Source organism: Lolium rigidum, chromosome 6 (genome assembly GCF_022539505.1).
Source record: "Lolium rigidum isolate FL_2022 chromosome 6, APGP_CSIRO_Lrig_0.1, whole genome shotgun sequence".
Classification (NCBI taxonomy): Eukaryota; Viridiplantae; Streptophyta; class Magnoliopsida; order Poales; family Poaceae; genus Lolium; species Lolium rigidum.
Genome location: NC_061513.1, coordinates 208047732 through 208063470, shown reverse-complemented (window position 1 = coordinate 208063470; position 15739 = coordinate 208047732). Strand labels below are relative to the sequence as shown.

Genomic DNA, 15739 nt, shown 5'->3' with positions numbered 1-15739 from the left:
TGAAATGTGTGTACTAGTGACGACAATGCTTCTGCGTGTCAGGGTCCACACACTCCACACAAAGTGATCTATTCTCATGTTAGTACCTTGTACATGAATGCTAATGAAGCCCGTTTAGGATTTTTAGCATCATGTTACGGTGAATTCATCCATCACAATATGAGGGCAACTAGAAATTTCAATATCATGTTAATTGCGTGCAGGTTTCGACAGCCCACAAGGACTGATGTGGGAAATGTTCTTTCACAATTATGATGACTACAAGTTCTACTGATGTTGTTCTTGTCCTAGTGATGAAGAAATATCTCTGTCCTTATTCATAACCTGAATCAACAGTGTGTCAATTCGTGTGCCGTTTGGTGGTGTCCCTTAGTTCTTCTTTGGAGTTCCAGCGAGATGTTCTATTTTCTCCAAGGAAGTTAGAGCAGAACATCATCTCTGTTGTTTACACGAGTTATTGGTAGGCAGTACTTCCTTGTGATACTTAACCTTGTGTTGATTGCATTATATAAATTAACATCAGGAGCTTGAGAAGATGAAGATTAGCATGCAGAGAGCGTGCTAATGACCAAGGAGAAAACATGTGCGTTCAGACAGGAGGAGCTGTGGGAACTTCTGAAGAAGGACGATACCTATGTTTCTACATTTGTGGACTGCAAAACATGGACGGGTACCGATGACGGCATATATGTTTCATTGGCTGCAAATAGAAGTATATATGTTTCCGAGTCTTTCATTGTGTGCATGGATCATTCGTTAATTTGAGAAGTTTTGGCAATTGTAAGGTTTGCTGAATTTTTTATATGCTTCTTAATGCTAAAATTGGCTGGTTGAGCTAGAAGAAGCCGCTGAAGTACACCGGGCAATGCAAGCCGTAGAAATCTATTAAATCATGATTCTCGCTATTTTCATATATATTTCCTACATACATGATACATGAAGATAAGGGCGTGTCTTCGCTGTATTGTAAATACTGATTCGTTTCAAGTTTCCCTACAGCACCACCTGCCTGTTCGCTAATTTATTCAACAGTAATACTGTACAGTTCACTCCAAAAAGATACATGCAGGACTCATGTGGAATTGCAGTTAAAAATATTGCATACATGATAATATGATATCCTTGACCAGAACACTGTCAACCATGGAAGTATGTTTAATTCTGATGCTGCTGTTAGTTTTGATCTTATCATCCTACTGTTGTGCGGATCAGAATCTACACATATTCATGGTAATTTTCTGAACCTAAACAGCTGCAGTTTTCAACAGTCAACACCTAATAGAGGTTCACTCTCCAGAGTTGCACTTCTTGCTGTTGCTCTTTGTCATCTTCAGCAACTTCAGAATTGTGGTGCAGGGCCTCCTTACTCTTTCCCCACATGAGAACATACAGGCCACCTATCGCAGAATATACATATCATAGCGCACTGCACATACAAGGTGTTAATATATGTAAAATTATAATTGTGCACTAAATAAAATCTAGACGCATATCATAATTGTGCAGCGTTTTGATACACCACATCAGCATTCGTGGCACGAAACCATGGAAACAATTAAGTAGCACTAACTGTTAACAAGAGCTAATCTACCGGGGTAATAGTCCCTCCGTTTCAAATTAATCGACTCAACTTTATCTAGATACGTATGATGCATATGGTTTAGTGTGCATTGCCATATATAGCCATGTAACAAAGACTGTTGCCTATATATGGTTTAGTGTGTTCCTAGATACGTTTAATGTGGTTTAGTGTAAACTATTCATTTACATGGTTTAGTGTGTGTCATCATATATAGCACTAGATGATACCACGCGCGTTGCCGCGGGCAACCGTGAATAATATAGAGAATGGACATTTAGAGAAGAAAATGTAGAAATAAAATTGTACAATACAATATAAGATGAATAGTCAATATGTGAATATATGAAAAATGAATGGTGTTCACTCATATTAACAGTGCACATACAAATAAGAAGGTTGCACTCTCAATAAGTTTACTTGCGGCAAACAACCAAAATATGTTTATATGGGAACTTGGCAGACGGTAGCCATAGGCGAAGCTTCACCTAGTTTATCCATAGCACCGATGTGTGAATAGTAGTCCAGTTTATGAATAAGGAAATTGAAATATAAATATTTGTAAAGTATGACTAACTGAAAATACCGATTCCAGTTATGGTGGAACTTAAACACCGCCCAAGTGAGAAGTAGATATGTCAATGTAAGATATAAAGTAGAGCTTACCTTGTCTATATATACGATCACTGTGGTTAAAAGAACAATGCGAGAAAATGGGATGTTTTTTAATGAATAGCTGTCCAATATGTAAACAATGAGAACATTTGTTAAAGATCATGAGCATATTGCTCAGAAGCACCACCGAGAGCAATGAAGTGAGAAATTGCATGATAAGCATGTAAAGAGAACTGATGTTGTCACGGCTGAAGGTACAAAATAGATGCCACAATCTAGCTCCCAGCTGAGATGTTTTTCTTTTCCAGTAAAATTAGCGTGCAAAAAAGCCTGCTCTGCTAATGGAGGGGTATTAGAATATCTTGTATGTTCCATGCTCTGACGAAGATGGCACAAATTAACCTAGCGATGATTGTAGGTTAGTCAGATCATTTGGAGTTCCAGTTCGGCAACTTAGGATTCTCGAATATTGAAATGCTAGATTCATGTCAGGTGTACTTAATAATTCAGAGACAGAGACATGGACGCATAATCGCCATGATGCATGGTGGAATCCGTACTTACCGTTCCAGTAAACTTCTGTTCAGCTTTCTAAAACGTGCAACTGGTGATATGAAATACTGGAGTATTAGAATTGTACATGGCTCTGAATTGGCGATCTGAAAAGAAACCCAGCTCTGAATATACATGGTAATTTAATTTGCCTAAATCTGTGGCGATGGGCTGCATGGAAACAACATATGATTAACTGTAGAATTCCACATAATTCTAGTTATCCAGAACTGATATACATTGAGGATAGAAATGGAACCGGAAGATAAAGATGAGCTTATGCATCATTCCGGAAACTCTTATATTCAACTTTGACTTTGAAACAACATGAGCAACAGCGTATCCTGAATCTTTTAGTTGCTGCAACAGAAAAATACAGTGTTCTTTGATGTTGTAGTCAAATAAGTTCGGAGGAAAAAAAAGATTGCTTCCTCCATCTAAATCTACACACCTTGAATCTGGTACCTGAACATAATTGAATGAGTAAGAGGCTAGAATCCATGCTAACATCAGAGATTAATGAATGCATCAACAGGCTAGGGAACCAAAGATTGTTGATAAGCAAGGAAGCTGTACCCACCGGGGGATGCAGATTAGCAAGCAGCGAAGGCTGCACAGCGACAATGGCGAGGCAGATTTATCTTGCCTGACATGCGTGGTGGCCAGAAGAGATGGGCGCCGATTACGGTTGCCGCAAATCATGGTGATTTTTTTTACCAAAACTGGAATAGAGGCACGAACACCAAGCAGTGCTGCGGTGGATTGGATGGATCAGCTCCGCTACTTAAAAGAGAGAGCAAATCCAAGATGAGGCCGTAGAATAAATGCATACAGTTTCTCATGCAAGAAAACCTAGTGGGGAGACGAAGAGGAACCGATGGGAAAAGGAAGACCATGGTGTTGCGCTGCTCATGAGAAGATGATAGGACCGAAGTGTCGAAGCATGAGCTTCAGGAAAAAAAAATCGATGACATGGACAGGTTAGTGGTGCTGGCCCACCTGATGATGTGGACAGCTTGCATGTTTAGAGAAATACCCTAGTGGGGATGAACTATTTAGTTATATAGGAATCGTTTAACTCAGCCATGTAACAAAACGTATGTATCATCATATATAGCATTCATTTACATGAACCGATGTGGATAGACTGGAAAGGAGAGGTTTGCAGCATCCACATTGTGCTGCCAAGAAGCGGAAACTGCGAACCATATTATGCTTCAATGCTCCTATGCTCACCAAGTTTGGTACAACATCCTTCTCCAGCACGGCTGCATCGCTTCATGCCTGACGGTAGCGCAAAAATGGCACAATGGTGGACGGTTTTGTCGGATGCAGTTCCACAAAGAAGACATAGGAAGAAGATCAAGGCGCTAGTCACCCTGGTGTCGAGGTGTCTTTGGCTCGAGAGGAATAGTAGAGTTTTTGACAAATTTGCTACTATGCCTATGGTGCCCGTAGGGTCAAGGTAGAGTTTGAACAATGGACGAAGACAAATTTATGTGGATTATTAGGAGAGACCGAGTATGTGGTGCTGTGGAGTGGAGTTGTGTGAAACTGAATCGGGTCTTTAAAAACAAATGTCTTTCTGCATTAATATTGAAGACACGCACATGCGTGTTCTTGAAAAAAAAATGAACCACGGTGGAGAATTTGTGTAATTTAACCAGCATAGAGATGCAAGACTTGATGGTAATACAAAATATTTGACCAATTTATTTTACTCAATAATTGATTTGCAATTATTACATCTACTTTTTGTTACATTTTGAAAGATAATTCAAGGTCTTCATATCAATTTGGAAAGAAATATTGTCATGATGAACTTTAATTTTATTTATTTTATTTTAGATTGAGGAGAAGGAACCAAGATTTCCTATGAAAGGTATGGCTGCCGCAGATTTTATTGCATTGATCGTTTAAATATTTGCGCAAAATAAACAGAATCTACTGACCAAGATATCATGATGCATCTATCTACTACACATAATATATGGAGGTGTAAGTGGGATCCCGCTTTAATCCCATTTTTAGCTTATTTTATCAAAAACATTAAGAACCAAATCTCACCGGCCACTTTGGCTCCCTGGTATGGAAGTAGCGGTACGTGCATCAAAAGAAAAGACATGACCCACTGAAAATTCATATTTAACACCAATGAATAGACCAAAACAATGTTTGTCCAGTAAGTTTCTGAAAAATCTTTAGCTCGTAGCAACAAGGCATGGACATTTAATTGCAGAAAAATGGCAGAATTTTGTGTTGGGGGGCCTCAAAACCATTACAGCACTACCCAAGATGTCGAACTAAATTCGAAGTTAACTTAATTGATATAACATGAAAGAATTATTAAGTATCCTTTTCCAATATCTGTTGAAGAATCTAAAACACTTACATTTGGAGCTTACATAAAACACACAACCAGTGCTCATTTGTAACGGTCTTCTCTCTCCATCTCTCCTAGTTCCATCAACATTTTCAGAACTTTGAATTCTATGCAATTATGCTCAATTTTATGTAGTGTACACACAGGTGGACAACCAATACGATGCCATGCTGAAAGAACAAGTCAGCCTCACTTGGTGTATAGGACATCCTCCCACGGGTGACGGTACAGAGGTTGCTTGAGCCTCTTCTGGTCAAAGGTGTGCCTGTAAATCCAAGTACCAGATTGGAAATATTATTAGAACTAACTACGTAATTAGAATAAAAATAATGTAGTTACAATAACTGAATAAATGTTGGTCGCAAAAGCATGAGAAAATACTAATGAAATATCTCTATTGAAGAACAAGACTCACCCAATTAGGCCAATTGAGCGTGCAAGCACAAAGAGTCCATTAAGATACCCAATCTCTACGATCTCGTCGATCTCTTGCTTGCTGAACATTCCACTCCCAGAAAGAAGATCCAAGAAAAGTGACCCAATGGCACCATCGACGTTCATAACCAAATTGTTGGCCTTTGACAGGGTGTAGGTCTCCACCTGAACAGCGTATTCCATGTACTTGACTGAAGGGAAATGTGTGTGAGCATATTTCTGTAAAAGCTGCACTCTCTTGTCCCTGTTATCTCTGCTCTTGATCCTAATAAGGAGACACAAATGAAAATTTGAGAAAATACATCAGAACTTGTTGTACATTGGAGCAATAGATTTATATGTCTGAAATCCATTTTCAGGTGCAAGATTATTATGGTATCATGTGTGTATTATACCTGTGACCAATCCCAGGGACACGGATTCCCTTCTTTTTCATGCCCTCAACAAATTCATAAGGCGTAAGACCCTAGAAGCAGTTGATACATTTTTATTAGAGCAATTAAAAATGCATAAATATAGAGCTGGAGAAAAAAATAAAGGGGTATGAAATAAGTTGACTCACCCTATCATATGCATCTTTGAAGTACCGAGCAGCGTCATCAATTGCACCACCAAATCGGGGGCCAATTGTCAACAATCCTGTGATGTTTCAACCGTAAGTCTTAGTAACATAACGGGACAAGTTTGCATGTATGAATTAAAAGCTCACCAGATACCAAGCTGGAAACAAGGTCCTTTCCAGCCCTGGCAGTAACTATAGAATTGTGAGCACCAGATACACAAGGACCATGATCAGCGCAAAGCATGATGCATATCTGTCAGACATATGAAGAAACCCTTTTAGGATCAAATGAACACTAGATATAGAAGGGGGAAAGGTAAAAGATTATCACATTAGAGCTTGGATTTTTGTAGATTATCCTACATATTACCCATAGATTACCTCAATAAACTGAGTGCAATAACGAGGAAGGCTGCGCTTGAACCACAAAAGGGAAATAACATCGCCAACTCCATAACCCCGTTCAATAATTGTAGACATGGGTACACCAGCGTAGCAAGGTTCCTCACCTGCATCACACACATGCGCATTTATTATTTCTGGGGAGGGACAGCAGTGCAAATAACAATTATACAGCATATGTAGAATAACATGTTGCCACCAATCTAACCTCTATCATCGGAGATAGTGGAGATAATGTGGGTGGGAGCTCGGACCTTCCCACTTTTAATTGCAGTTTTAAGATCCTCAGGAATGGGGGGAGGTGTAACCTCAGGGACGACAGGAACTTTTCCTTCCTCAACCTGCAAAAAAAATGAAACCCAAACTTAGATTTCACAAAACACAATTTTGTATCATTATACTTGAAAAAGCATCAGTCATGGTGTCAAAAATATTATCAGCATACCAGCTTCTCAAATGTCTCCTTAATCACGCTTTCGAGGGCTTCAAATGAAGTCGGGACAACTGCGCCAGCATCCCTTAGCGCCTGATTCTTACCTTGTGCTGATTCCAACTCACCACCACTCTTCGCACCCTGTTATACCAATAAATTAATAAACCAGATCTTTGCATACTGAGTGTACTGTTAAGCTCACATAACTCCAGGAAAAGAGAACACCAATTTGTTTAGAACTTACAGCATGGCCAAACTGGACCTCAGATTTGAATAGAGTTGCACATGTCCCGCTAACCCAAGCAACAACAGGTTTCTGAACCTTTCCTTGTTTCAAGGCTTCAACAAGTGAATACTCATCGCTTCCTCCAAGCTCCCCAAGAACAACCATCATTTTAACCTAAAGCCAACAAATAACACAATGTGAAGTTGATACACAATTGCTCCAGAGTTGACACTTGTACGCCATACAACTTTCATGTCCTAAAAATGTATATTGCAGACTGGATCCAAAGACAATGGCCCAATATTATGGTAAAGGTGTTGCCTTCCAAAAATTAAAATGTAAAAAGGATGTGACCAAGGAACATGTTACAGTGATGCCCTATGGATGGCCAATGCTGCAGAGAAGAATAATTTCATATTCACAGGACAATTGTGCGACAAAGATGATGACCATTAAATTGCTACAGGAAGAGGTTAACACTATCTATATAGAAATGTTAAGCGTGGAACCTGAGGTATGTTATTAAAACGCAGAATGTGATCTGAAAGAGTTGAACCAGGGTAAACATCTCCTCCAATTGCAATTCCTGAATATGTTAAGACATTTAGCGTTGGCACATTATTCATGTGCATCAGTAAATGTGACACTTTACACTTATCCAAAAGAGTTACCTTCATAAATACCATCTGTCACTCTTGCAATGGTGTTGTACATCTCATTTGACATGCCACCCTATTGAAGTAATAGAAGTTCAGTTTGGGTATGTACTAATCAGTCGTCAAATTCAAATTAAATAAGTGGAGTTCTAGAAAGTAAGCAAATCGAAAGTCAGGAGCTCCAGACATGTATTTACATTATAAGCATTTCCATAACAAAAAAAGATAAACCCCAAGCATTGTATTCAGGTTCTAAAGTTCCAAAAGCTCTGTATGTAAACAACAAAGATGTCTTTACAGACAGTGGGTGTGCAACAGACGGTTTCTTTTTTTTTCTGTGAACTTTATTACAAATGCGAATTACACAGAAATACATATGGTGAAGTATCTTTTTGAGAAGTGATTTTATTAACACCAGAATTAAAGCATACCGATTTAGACACAAAACCAACAGATCCAGGCCTGTACAGCTTGCACTGAATTATGTTGTCAATGGTTCCAGCGGTATCACCAATCTTGAAAGCACCAGCCTGAACTCCTCCAACTGTCGCAGGTCCAATGATGACCTACAGATATCATTAAATCACTTCACAAACATAAACAATAAATATGCAAGCTACTGGCAACCTGCATTATATAACATGCCAACACCCCTTTAGTAATTCTAATACTCCCTCCATCCCAAAAAGGATGTCGCAGGTTTTCTACACCCAAATTTAGACAAATCTGCGCAGATCCTTTTTGGGGCGGAGGGAGTATATATTTTCTTACTAGGTGCTTTATGATGATAACCCACAAAGAACACACAAATTTAGAAGCAGTAATTCATGTAAGATATAGTCCTTACCTTATTGTTAGCACGTGCATAGCTAATTAGCTGCTTTGCGTCTGATTCAGGAACTCCTTCAGCTATAATGGCTACAACTCGGATAGTTGCCTGCTTTAAAGCTGACATTGAAGAAGCAGCCGCGCTGCAGATTCGCAAATACAATGAAAAATTGGAGTCGCTCCACATCATGCACTATTTCCCAGAAAGATTATCAAAACAATAACTAACCTCCGGAAGGATGCAAAGTTGATAAATACATCGGCAGTTGGGTGTGCGTTGCAAGCAGCTTCAATTCTACAAAAGGTACACAAATAGATAAGTTACATGAAAGTTGTGCTAGGCTGCTAGCAATCTGCTAGTGTACTAATATGTGCATCCGAAGAAACAACTGTATTCTTGTACACTCAGACAATATAAATGAAGGATCAGAGAACTCACGTAGGATGAACTGGAATAGCAATTTCTTCTTGTCCAAAGAAAAGTTTCTGGAACCCATCAGAACCAGGATTGATTATTCCAGCAACAGAAGGTGTTTCTCTCCCTATCAAGCAGTGCAAAGTCAATAAGGAACAAGCAAAATAAAACACTATGTAATCCTTTTTAACCAATGATAGGGAGAATATGTACCACAGAGGAAGTCAAAATCAAGCATGCGTTGGATAGGGAGTTGCTTGTAATTGTAGAATAATGCTTGGGTGGTTTTTGAGAAAATTTGACCCGTCGCCATGATTTACTTCCTCTGCAAAATTAACCGGTATTAACTAATGTACCACAGTAAGAGTTACTGTTTAGAAATAGCATAAATCATAAGCCCCCTAACAGCCATCAAAATGGTTGAATAAAATGAAATCATGTTAGCATAATGAAGCAAAAAAAATGATAAGATGGCTGGTCACAAAAAAGGCAAACATTCTCCTTCACAATATTCGGAGAATCTTTTCAGTGAAATGAAACACAAAGGTCATTCGCGTTTTCTCGAAAAAAAATATTTCGCACGGAGAATCTCATCAACGACAAAACGACAGCTGGGATGTACTTTTTATTAAAACAATATTAAAAGAAAAAATTGATGATTTCAAACAATGGCCTACTGACATAACCTAGAGCAAATAAAAAGATACATCAGCAATGCACATTTAGGGCATAGGGAAGAATCATGTATCATAGCCTCGTATCAACTATGAGAGAAGTCATAAGTTAAGTACATGATGAAAATGACAAGTCCAACATGTTAATGTGTTTATCACTCGTAAATAATGTTCACAGCTATCATAATGATACAAAGTTAGTTACTTAAATAGTCAACCCGTATATTTAATAAGTTATCGTGTGACGTCAACCAGATCAACTACGTGGCAGCAACGGAAAATATAACTGCACAAAAATACAAGCTATGTCTGTTCAAAACACGACATCCGCGAAAATCTAAACTGCCTGATCCACAAAATTTACACCATATAAAGGAGCTGACATCTGCGCAGAACACCAGATCTCAAATACGGTGACTAATAGAATCTCAATTTTTTTTAGCTCCAATTAAATCTATAGTAAATGTAAACATGCATGCTACCCTCAGAGTTTTCTACCCGCCATCACTCACAGACAAGCTATAGCGAATACAGGGCAATATTAGCAACTGATTCACTGAGCCAACCAAACTGACTCAGGAATAAGTGATCAAATAGTTATTCCAAGCGTGATTTTGTTTCTAAAACCGCCGCCTGTAGAAGCACAGAAATTCTATTAAAAGAGGACAATCGAGACCACACAATTCAAATTGCCCAATCAACAAAAGTAATGGAGGAGTTAGTAATAAAATATGAATGAGTTGGAATCTGAGCAGAGCACCGGATCTCAGATGACATGATGCACGAGCACATTTTATTCCACAATTGCCCAACTACTCCCAATGCCTAAATCATGCTTGCATCCAAAGATTCAAATCTAAAGCAGTACTAAGTTTGGGAGCTATTACTTCAGAGAATTCATATAACGACTAAAAAAAGACCATTAGGAGTTGAGCTAGCCAAGTGGACTCCCAACCAAGTGAACATTCCAACTTTCAGACCCGATGGTAAGTTTAAACTCTTGCCCATTGCTGCAACCAAATTATGTAAATAGTTAGGCAGTTGTAAACCACGAGATCTCCTCAGATCCACAGAAAAGGCGAGCGCGAGAGCCCAAATCCGACAAAACGCAGCCGAAGCTCTCAGTACTACCCACACTACAACGCGTCGATCCGGCAAAAACGAAGCAAAACTCATGGCAGAGGGGGCATTTCTCGGTCGATTTCGGGCCAGGCGCGGCAAGCAGGGCAGCGCATTCCAACCCGGAAAAAAAAAACCCAAAACCCCACAGAATCGAACGGGGGGCGGGAGATCCCCACGGTACGCCGCGGGATCCCGCACACCGCGCGGCCAGGGCGGAGAGATCCGCAGATCCGCAGCGCCCAACTACCTGACCCACCAGCTGTTGGACCAAACGCCGGAGGGAGCAGTAACAGCAGCAGGAGAAAGAGTAGAGGGAGGTGCGTGGAGTGCATGTGTGAGCATGGTTTGGAGCGGCGAACCTTCCGAGGCGGGCGGTGCGAAGCGGGGGCGGAATTGGTCGGCGACGGAATTTGATTCGTGTCTCGGGGACGGACGGGGAGGGCAGACGGAGCCTGGAGGCACAAGGATTTATAGTGTGGTGGAAGGTAGGAGATGGGCCGGTATGAAGTAGGCGACGCACGCCGCTACCCAGCCCCCAGCTACCCACGACCTCACGACGCCGCGATGACTGTTTGAACCGGGTCCATAAGCCGCAGGGACGACTCAAGTTTCCTTATGTCCATTTATTTCACTGCTGTAGAATGGCAACTGGATCTGGAATGGGATGGGATGGGAGGCTACCATGTCGTATCCGATCGGCTACAATCTTAGTATTTTCTACTTCAAACGCCCACTATGGCAAATCAATCCAAATGGAAATATTTGTAAAAATCTATATAGCTTTACATGGGGGAGATGGAGAGAATGAAGAACAGAGGAAGCATGGTGATCGCCATAGAGGAGGAAGAAGAAGAATGCCACCCACATCCAGTATCCACCCCCACAACCGACACTAACTTAACCGTTGGCCATCGCCACCTACGGCCAACACCTCGATGCCTCACTTCCCAGCCCTCCTTAAACCATCGCCTACGTTGGATCGCCCTTAGCCTTCCCTCAAAGATCCAGAGCCTCCGCAGTGTCCTCCTCACTGGCACACCCTCACACCCCCACTCCTAAGTGTACTGCTCGCCTACGGCTCACTCTGGCATAATTGGTGTCTTCTCCACCGCGGCTCCTGGCGGTCGTGGAGGCATCTTCGGCATCGGCTGTCGTGGTGGGGTGGTGATGGAGGTCGTGGTGTGGTATAAGTGCAGAGAGAAATCGTGGCGGCGCATGAAAAAGGAAGGACGAAATAGAGGAAGTGACTAGGGTGGACATTTGGGTGGGGGGCATATGAGGCGACACGTGTCTACACTAACCGTGCCCATGTGGTTGCGCCGTAAAAAGATTCTTCACTTTAAATGTGCATCTTCTTTGTATATCATCCATTAAAACATGTTATGGTATGGTGAATACCTAGTATCACGATTTTACCATTAACTTTCAAACACCCATGGTAAAATTTAGGATGACAATATGTATAGAACATTACAAACATATGCTCTCCTCCAATGTTAAGCTACCAGGTGTTATAGGAAGTATTTATCCTATTTATTTATTTATTTATTTATTTATCAGTTTGTAGTGAGTAACACCCTGAATTGTATGTGAAAGATATATGTGACTTAAACAATGACATCGGGCTGATCTTGCTCTAGATCCGCCTCTAACTCTACTACAAGACATTTTAGAAAATTCATCGTGAGATGTTGCGCAACTGGGATACAAACCTCAAGGATATGCTAACCCAACAAAGTGTCAAACAGAAACCCCATCGGCAGCTTTATCTAGCGAAGTGTTAAATATTATTCATCTCTTCATTTTCGAGAATAAAGCTAAGTCATCTAGGGAAAGTAGAGGTTGCAAAAGATGTGAAGAAACCTCTCATGCACAATCCTCTTATCCACCAAAATGTCAAATATTAACCTGCTCATCATGGTGGTATGGCTTCGTGTTGCTCTTCTCCTGAAGTTAGCCCATCAAGTATCAATATTTTCAGCGTCCTTGGCATTGTTTGTCTTTCTGATCTTAGTGTTACACAAATGAAAAAGAGCTTCGTGTAGTTTGTCGTTTAGTATATTTTTTGTTTAAAATTTTAATTGTGAATATAACTTACAAGTGGGTAGTATAAGTGGGATTCCACTTGAAATACTATTAGAAACCGCCCCGCGTGTAGAAGAGTGATCCCACTAATCGCTCAATTAATAGCGAGTGAAGGCAAAATCTAAATGGCATGTTTGCTTGAGTAATCTTGCATTAAATAATTTGCTTTGCTATGTTCTAATTAACTTGTTTCGATAACAAGTAGAATAAACTATCTCCAAGGGCAAAAGTGTAGTTGCATAAGGTAGCTATGAGATTTGTAAAACGCCTTCCTTCGTTAAGGTGGTCCGATAATATCAGGATAATATTTCTCAACGGGAGGTAATTTGATTATTACATTTCCTTCACGCTTAGTTTTATTTTGTTCATTTCTTTTGCCTTCTTTGTTTTTAGTTAAATACTATGGACATGTCCTCCAATATGACCATTATAGAACATATGCAAAACATCAATGGAGCAGAAATCAGTCATCCATTAAATTGTGGATGGTGAATTTAGGAAGATACAAGAGCGACAACAGATGTTGATTGATTATTCGACCATTATTACTTTGCATGACCATCTTTGTGGTCGGTGTGCATCATGTGAAAACCTCAAGTATCAATGTAAGTACGATCCCGACCCTGCGATAGATTATATATGATGGAAGTTTTAAATGTGATGCTACCATGGAGGTTGTGGAGCTCATGTTTACATGTGCATGTGAGATATTACAAAGAACAAGGGACATTCATCTAGAAAGTGCACTATATTCAAAGGGGTACTCTCAATATTCTTATTTCACCCAAAATATATTTAAGGAATACGTTGGTAGAAAATTGTGCAGATAAAATTGCTACTGCCAAGCAAAACAAAAGGTAACCATTTGCAGGAACCACATACACCAATGGTGGAAGAAGAGGAACACCAAAAAGAGGAACATACGATGGAAACGTGCCATGAGGATCTTCCTCGTGTCATTGATAATATTTATGAAATTAACATGTAGGCACAAATGCCTTATGATTACTAGAATTTTTTGTTTGCGGCACCACATACGGCTATCCAACTCAATATTAGTGCATCAATTCTCTCTTGAGAGCGGGTATTATTTCTCTACATGATGCCAATGCACGAGAAAAAGGTGCAACTCTGACCAACCTTAGCTTTAGGCCCTGCTTGGCAGGTAGGATTTGTTTCCGAGCCGTAAAATTTCAGGAGCAGTTTTTCTGGTGCACAAGGAAACGGGGGGAATTAATTCGGACCTCCTATAGTCCTATGGTCCGAGATCTTGAAACGTACAAAAACTGAACAGGCCAGAAATACCTCCGTTTTGGGCTGATAAAAAACGGTCAACCAAGTAGCTTTGCAGTATTCCCTCCGTAAAAATCTCGAAACTTTAATATACCCCCATTTTGGGTTAGGTTCCATCAAACAAAGCGGAACCTTAAGGTATTCAAAACTTTAGAGGCGTGAACAAATGCGACTCGGATCAGCATATTGTGGGATTTGGGCGGAGCACGAAGCACCGAAGTCTAGATATGTGGATAATAAGTCAACATTTGTCTTTTTTAATCTTCTGTCTTTTTTAGTTTGCTTTCATGTTAGCATGGGTAACTTTTTTTTCATAAATTTCTATTAGAGTTGGTTTGGAACAAATTTTCGAAAGGTAAACTATCTACATATTTGTTAAGTCGATTAATTTGTCATATTTTTTTGGTTGCACTCCTTGCATTTTTCTTGCAAAATTTATCATCTATAGGGCATAAGGAGGCACACAAAAAAATCATCTAGTTTTGTAGTAGCTTGATAGGTAGAGCCAGGAAGTGATACGGATGCCACCGGTCGTACTCGTACCGGCGCTCGCAGGCTCAGCTGTGCAGCCCATTTTTCCAAAACAGAAGGCAGGCAGCTGTACGAGCACCCATACTACCAGCGCTCGTACCAGGAACACAAGACTGGTCACCTGGGAACAGAACACAAGTCGGGCAACAACACAAGCTGGGGGCGCTCGGCGGTATCCTACCGAGCCAGGGGACATTTCGTCGATTTATTTTGACGACCCAAGCCCAATGTTCTCCCTTTTAACATTCTAAATAATTTTTCCGTTTACCCTATAAGCTCCCTAACCTTTAATTATCTTTAGCAATTCTTTTGTTTCTTCTGTTCTTTTAGCTGGTTGTATACCAAAAAATTTGCGTTCTGTTTGTGTGCATTTTTTCGTAGGGACTTGGAAGCTGTGTGGTATACGGTATGCTTCCAACCGTATGAACAACCACACCAGCCACTTTATTATTTTGTTTCAAAGATTGTCGCTACAAGTGTTGTACGATCTTCCCCGCTCAATAAATTTGTTGCAGTTTAGAGGGGTATTCTCTCCTTAAGTGAGAGTCCCATCTGTTCAGCCTTAATGGAAGAAAAAAAACTCTAGCACATGGGTTGAGCATAAACCAGCTGTTTTCATCGCAAGTGCACTAAGTCAGAAACTAGGAGGCATTGACTCAGTTCGGCGGCTTAAACGTGGTACTTTGTTTCACTTGCCGGTTATACTGACACTAGTTTTCTGCATCTGTGTACTAACCCTTGTGCTTCTAAAAGAAAGAAAAAAATCTCTTCACTTTGTTTTCTACCGGGTCTGCTTGGAAGGAAGCAGCTGAACCACCACTTCTGCTCCGGTGCTCCTCCCGTGGTGAAATTTTAGCCGCGTCAAACACAATAACGATGGAGATCTTCTCGTACCTGTTTGTAAGGGGGGCACGATCATAATTTTAGTGTAGCTCCACCGTCCGTACA

At 40.4% G+C, this 15739-nt stretch overlaps 1 protein-coding gene across 1 annotated transcript; it reads right to left on the bottom strand.

Annotated features, from left to right (window-relative positions):
• Positions 1–5044: 5044 nt before the first annotated feature.
• On the bottom strand, positions 5045–11374 carry LOC124660399 (ATP-citrate synthase beta chain protein 1). The gene is made up of 17 exons (XM_047198208.1): positions 11242–11374; positions 9300–9411; positions 9111–9213; positions 8901–8966; positions 8691–8814; positions 8275–8409; positions 7859–7919; positions 7697–7773; positions 7206–7361; positions 6974–7102; positions 6737–6869; positions 6508–6635; positions 6274–6379; positions 6127–6203; positions 5960–6030; positions 5545–5829; positions 5045–5394 (listed from the first exon to the last, which is right to left on the bottom strand). The coding sequence occupies exons 2-17, from the start codon at positions 9397–9399 to the stop codon at positions 5319–5321; spliced, it is 1827 nt and encodes a 608-aa protein (XP_047054164.1). The 5' UTR covers positions 9400–9411; positions 11242–11374; the 3' UTR covers positions 5045–5318.
• Between the last annotated feature and the right edge of the window lie 4365 nt (positions 11375–15739).